The sequence below is a fragment of the Solanum stenotomum genome, unplaced genomic scaffold, assembly GCF_019186545.1.
Source record: "Solanum stenotomum isolate F172 unplaced genomic scaffold, ASM1918654v1 scaffold35854, whole genome shotgun sequence".
NCBI classification, from domain to species: Eukaryota; Viridiplantae; Streptophyta; class Magnoliopsida; order Solanales; family Solanaceae; genus Solanum; species Solanum stenotomum.
The window spans coordinates 1-7,272 of NW_026033641.1; the positions used below are offsets into that span (position 1 = coordinate 1).

At 30.9% G+C, this 7,272-nt stretch overlaps 1 protein-coding gene across 1 annotated transcript; it reads right to left on the reverse strand.

The window, feature by feature from the left end:
* Positions 1-1,115: 1,115 nt before the first annotated feature.
* LOC125852484 (coniferyl alcohol acyltransferase-like) lies at positions 1,116-4,033 on the reverse strand. Its single transcript, XM_049532205.1, is given in 3 exon segments — positions 1,116-1,847; positions 1,849-2,106; positions 3,595-4,033. Coding segments are annotated over 3 exon segments (1,425 nt in total). The 5' UTR covers positions 4,030-4,033.
* Between the last annotated feature and the right edge of the window lie 3,239 nt (positions 4,034-7,272).

A 7,272-nucleotide genomic window follows, 5' to 3' on the forward strand; every position in this document is an offset into this window, starting at 1 on the left:
TCTTAGTATCAAAAACTTAATTAAAAAAAGAAAAATATTGAAAAATTCATGCAGGGTGGAGTGAAGCGGGTTGAAATGAAAAAGATTGTTATGTGGGCGGAGTGGAGCAGGTTAAACATTTTTGCGTGTTAAGCTCAACCCACCCCGCACCTCCCCATTGCAAATAACATTTGCAATCATTTTTCATTGCAAATATATATATATATATATATATATATATACACACACTTATATTTATATTTATATTTATATATTTAAACCAAAAATTGACATCTATATACTATGTAAATTTTCCAAGAAAGGGGTGTCGCTTGACACTCCTCGGACAAAGGTAGCTCTACCCCTGTGAAATATGATAAACAAAACATGACAAGAACTATAAGGGTACGACATGCACTAATTAATAATAAGCCTATACATTCGCAAGGCAAGACACCATGATACGCCTACTAACATTCTAACCTAATACACGATTCTTCTTATTTAAAGTCATGTTCTTGGTAATATAAAATTACATCTAATCACCTCTTCTCAATACTTTTTCGACCTATCTCTATCCCGACCCTTCGCGTACCTCTACAACCATACATAGTATAATTACTAGTAATTGTTTATTTTCAAGTTATTATATCCGGAGACTTTCTAGGAGTAGTTGCTTATTGTAGGTCGATTTAACAATATTGACTTCCAAGTTGGCCCTGTTTTAATTTATTTTCCCCAGGTAGAATTAGGATTTCTGAATTTATATTTAATTATAGAAAAAGAAGCTAGAAGAATGAGTTATCTATAAATTATTTATATGTATTATATAGATTTAAGAAAAATATATAATACACAGTTTTAGTCAAAGCTAATGCAATTGTCGAAGCAGAACTATAACTCCATCCTACTTATATGTGGTCAATAATGCACGAAGGTTTTTTGTTTTTAAATTTCAAATCAAACCACTATTACATAACGAAGAGAACATGAAAATGAAGAACTACATATGTTACATATATAAATAACATTTTAATTTGCAAATTCAAAAGATGATAAATAAAACAAAAAAAAAGCGTTAAAACTACTTAAATAGGATAGATGGATGTGACTCAATGACTAAAAACAGAGTATAGTCAAATCAAATTGAGATAATTAGCAGTTACGGGTTCGAACACGTGGGATGGAGAAGCCTCAATAAATTCCATTTGCCATTTCAAGAGATGCATATACACAATCCAATCTCCATTTCCTTTAGGGCTTGGCATTGGCATCACATATCCCGTTTTTCCAGCCCATGGAAAATGGTACGACCAGAAGGCTGGTTGACCCCATCCAAAATTAATCTTTCTTGCAGGAAAATGTTGCCCCGATGACACTACCACCGCGGGTCCATCACCATTCATGGCATATATTTTTGCCATGGATGGTTTAGGACGATGCACCTCAACCCAATCTATCAATCCAAGAAAATGCTCTTGTGTTTTCGCGATATCAAGAAATTCATGGACTACATTTGCCACCCAATGTAACGACTTCTCTTTTAGCTCCTCAACTCTTTTCTCTCCAAATGGGATGGAGAGAACATTACCAAAATAACCTTTTAGCGACTTATCTTGATTATTATCATCTACATTATTACTTATCAATCTAGTCCGACCATCGACCACAATACCAAACCTAAAATTGTTGAAACCCGACATTTCTATATTAATTCCACATGCAATAGTTTTCCATAGGAAAGCGCTGAATGATTCAAGTTTAGACCTCTGGGACTTCATGCCTTTTTGGTCATGACAATTGGCTAGTGATTGAAGGTGCTCAATTTTGTCACCCGTGACATAGTAAATCCTACTAATGACTTGATCGATCATTAGGGTCAAGGATTTTGGGTTTCTTGGGAGGTAGGGTTGATATTGGTACATATAAGTCATCGATTGAGTCATCATAGTAACCAGGATGTCGAGGAAAAAGGGACGATCGTCGAAACGATGGGAGTTGAGAGAGTGGCTTGCATTGGGCTAATTCAGACCATGACACAAGAAACAAGTTGGCTGAGTATGCATCAGCAACTCTATGATCAAATGTGCAACCCACAATTATTCCTCCACATTTGAGTTGTGTAACCTGCAGCATAAAATTGGGTAAAATTTCAAGGAATTAAATAAATAAAACAAGAGGCAAAGTTAGGTTATGAGGGTTGTCTACTTTTATTGCTCAATTAGAAGAGTTACACTTCCTTAATTTCAATCTTTTTTAGTCTGTTTAAAAAATATATCGTCTTTTTATGTCACAAATTTCAAAAACTTCATTTGTTTTTAAAACTGTGTAATCATTTTCTCAACAATCAAGACTAAATATTTTTGTTGAAAACATGATTAGTTTTTAGGTAAATAAAAGGCATAATACATAAATAAATCCTTTAATTTGGCTTTGTTTCAGATTTATACCCTCCATCTTTGGGTATGCATAAGTAGACGACACTTTGATTTGTACAAAATTGAGCAAGTAGACATGTGAGTCCTAAGTGATATAATACACATAAGATGCCACGTAGGATGAAAATTGTCATGTAGGATGCCACGCAGGACGCGTGTGTCTATTTGTTCAACTTTATACATGTTTAAGTGTCTACTTGTGCACACCCAAAGTTGGAGGGCATAAATGTGAGCTAAGGCCAAATTAAAGGACCTATTTATGTATTATGCCTAAATAAAAATATGTTTAATCTACTGCTTCCATTCATTTTTATTTGTCCACGATTTTTAAACATAAATTACTTTTACTTGTCACTTTTAATATATCAAACAAATAAACTTATTAATGTTTTTCCTATTTTTACTCCCAACATTAATTACTTATTGTTCAAATCATTTCTCAAGACTGATGACTAAACACCAATTAATATGGGCTAATGTCGATTATTGTTTCTTAGGGTATGCTAAGTCTAAACTGGACAGGTAAAAGTGACCGGAGGGAGTAACAACTTAGCTTATATATGTTATTCGATGATGAAGATAGTCACACACTTTAAGTGGTATTAAAGTAGACAAAGATATTATATGAGTTCGAATCTCATCATCACTTATCATCAAAAAAAATTTTGCGTGTTTGTCTCTTGAAAAGAATCAGATCCCTTATATGAAGTGGTAAGTTCATGATTTGACGTTTATAAACGTATGCATTTAGTACTTTTAAGTTCCTCTATCCTAAAATAAGTTATATATTTAATAGATTTTTCAAGACAAATATAAGATTTAAGTCAAAGTGATCAATCACTTAGTTTTGTCAAATCCATAACCCGAATTGTACATCCACCTTTACGCTTGTCAAGGGAGTTACAAAATCACATTGGTCACACACCTCAACGATTAATAATATTTTCAAATCGTGTTCTGAAAAAATCGAGAGTATATCAGAAATAACTAGCCTCTTTAGCACCTCACACAAATAGGATTAAGGTCTATGTATTACACCTCATTCTTTTCATATAAGATTAAACTGATTACTGAATATATTGTTATCATTATTATCTTTATTATATATGTTGGGATATTCACTAAGTCACATGCATGGAATAAATAAGGAGAAAATTGTTGTCCACATAATTAATACCTGAATAGCAAGAACACCATGCTTCTTTTTAGGAACAAATTTTCCCTCAATGCTTTCATCTGGATTATAAAAATTATTCTCTTTAAGCTCAACATCACCAAAAGCTTCTATAAAGGAAACACCACCATTATTGCAAAGAAGCTCCGGTTCTCCGGCTGTATTTCCAACTATTTCTCCAGAAAATGCATAGTAAGAAACTAATGTTTCAGCCAAAGACGTTTTGAGTATTTTTACGATTGAGTTAAATTCTAAATTCATATTAATTTTCTCCGAAACAATAATGGGATTTAGATAGCAGAACATTACTCCGACCTCCAATGGAGGTAAGAGTAAATCAAGATTAGATAATGGTAGCCAATGTTCTTGTATTGGCAACACTGCTGCTACTACTTCACTCTTGTTCACTTTCACATTGAAGTTTTTTTTGGGATTCATCTCTTATTTTTTTAGGTGGGGGGGGGGGGGGGGGNGTTGGAGAAATTGAGAAGTGTAAAAGGTTTGCTTTAGAGTGAGTGATGGATGGATGAGAGAGTTGTATTTATAGTGTAAGAGAACTTTTATATTATCAGATATATGATCATTTAAAAGTTTAGACGATTACAAGGAACCAATCATAAAAAAATCTATTTAGTAATTCAAAAAATAAGACATGCACATATCGTAAATTCAGAAATGATGTCAGATTCTGAAATTTATGAATTTTAAATTTATAATTAATATGTAAATAAAAAATATTTTGTACAGTTAAATATATATACATATTTGACAATTTTTTAAATATAAATATAAAGTCTTAATAAAATTATTGAATTTATCAAAACTATATATTGTAATTTTATACTTATTATATCAAATTAATACATACTGATAGTATAAATATCCTTTCTGCATTGACTAATGTAATTGAGTGGGATAATCATCATTCATAAAAAAGTGTGACAACGTGACAAATAAAGTAGATAATTGTATTATAGTTACAAGTTTAAGTATATTGATGATAAAAATGAATAACAAACAACATATCAAACTATTCGAAATTCTTTCTCGTTTTATTTAGGTGGAGCAATCTGAACTCTCGATAGAAAATGAAAGAAGCTATAGGCAAATGACTTCTTTTATGGTGTCCAAAATCTTGTGAGATGAATGACTATAAATTAATTAATTAAATCTCAGATATCACTTGTTAACCTCTCGAAGTTGACTAGACTAATTATCAGTTATTTTCTTTTTCTATATGAGCCATCACTATCTACTCAATTTGGTGTGTTTTAGGAGTCGTTTGGTAGGATGTATTAATTAAAATAGTCCTTGGATTAAAATTTAATCCACCCAATACAATGTTTGGTTGCACAATTCAACTCAAACATACCTAATACATGGATAACTTAATACACCATATGTGGTCTTATCTAATACCAAGGATACCTAGGGATTACTAATACCATGTTTAATAAGCCTCGGATAATGCAACAAAATGACTGAACTGCCCCTCAATTTCTTTATGCAGTTTTCAGAATTGGTAAAGAAACACAGGATGCCCCTCACCTAAATTTATCATTATTTTTTTTTGACATGACAAAATAAATTATTTTTATATTATATTCATATTTAAAATAATAAATAAATAGTGAATGCAGCATATCAATGGCTCTCAGAGTCGTCACTAATCCAATATTGAATTACGTCCCAATTTATTTACTGAAACTGGCCAGGACAGTAATAAAATTGGCTTGCAATATAATATTAATGGCCTTGGCTAGCAATATTACGCCCCATTTTATTCAGGTAAGGTACTGTTCTGGCCAGTTTGAATCAGGATAATTTAGATCCGCTTATAAACTTCAATTTGTCGAATTTAGTTTAGTAGTTAAACTCTATTAATGTATATATGATATTAAAAATAATTTATTTTACCATATTAAATTTTTTTATATGCTAAATTTAGTCAAGTGATTTTATTGATACAAAGATTAAAGTTGAGTGATTTTATTGATACAAAACAAATTTTAATAACTTTGTTAGATAAATTCCCCAAATTGAATGACCTTTTGAGATATTAACTCTTAAAAATGTGATGTATCACTTAAATAATGTCAAAACTATCCAATACAATTATTGGGGACTATAACAATTCATTTCTCCAAATAGTCATAGTTGAGGGGATAGGATAATGTGATGAGTAATATTGGCAAATGGAATGCACGGAAGCTTACCAACGAAATGAACATGAAAATATGTCATAATGCTATACATAAAATAAAAAACCACATAATAATTCAAGGGTATAATTGGAAATAAGCTTCTTGTAGAGTCTTAAACCACACACAAGATTAGGTTGGAAATAATGAACCAAACACTTGATAAAAAATAATCCCTGCATTGATAATTCCTGGATTACTAATCCCTGCATTGTTAATCCCTGCATTACTAATCCCTGCATTATCACTCTTTCTACCAAACGACCCCTTAATACATAAATAGGGACATATAGACAACTCATGAAAAAATGATATAGAATTGATAATTGATAGTTGAGTTTTTTAACGCTATTATTTCTAAAAAGAATCTAGCAAACGTTACAGTCAGACTTAAAAGTGTGGTCATCAGCATGGAACGCTATTTTTTTCAGTATTATTGGAAAAAGGAAAGATGCTTGTTTAGTCAATAATTGATTTTTTTTGGATGAGGATAATAATATTTATTGATGGAAAAAGGACAAATATAGCCCGAACTATCGTAAATGGTATGCAAATTCTTTCTACCATACTTTTGGGATATTAATGCCTCTGCCGTCCAAAAACTAAAACATATATACCATTTATACTAACGAACATACACGTGTCATAATCTTATCCACCGACCGACATTTATTAAATATTGGATCGACAGATAAGATTGTGCTATGTGTCCCTAGTTAGTCTTCCGTTAGAGTGAATGACATATATGCTCTAGTTATTGGATGACAGAAGACGACAGATATTTGCATACCATTTACGATAGTTCAGGTATATTTGTCCTCGTTCCCTTTATTGATTATTGAGCCGGCTAGGACCATTTGGATTTTGGCTGTAAGCTAAAAAAATGACTTTTATTTATTGTATGTATTAGACTATTATCTCTTATATATATATATACTAGATATAGGACCCCGTGCCAGCACGGGGCCCAATATATATATATTTTTTAATTTATGTCATATTATGGAATTTGAGAAGTTATTGAAATTTTTATATGATTTTAAAAATATTTTAAACGATTTGCAGTACTTTTTTTTAACATAATTTTGAAAATAATATTTATTACTCTGTTTGTTCTAATTTATATGGCACACGCAGAATTTCAAATATTAACCCTTTTTCATATGTCTGTTTAATATATTAAGTTGTTAATTATTGTATTTTAGAGTACATTTTGAACCTAAAATTTTAATAATATATGTTATTTGCCATGTCCCAATTTATGTGGCATTAATTGATAGATTTGTTGGAGTCGAGAGATTTATTTTGTTAATTATTGTAATTTATATATTTTTTTCCCATCAATTTCAAACAATATATGTTGTTAATTGATAGAATACTTTTAATGTAATTTTTTTAAAAAAATATGTCTGATTGTCCATGTCCCAATTTATGTGGCACATGTAAAGTTTTGACAATTAACCAAAATTTTAATACATTT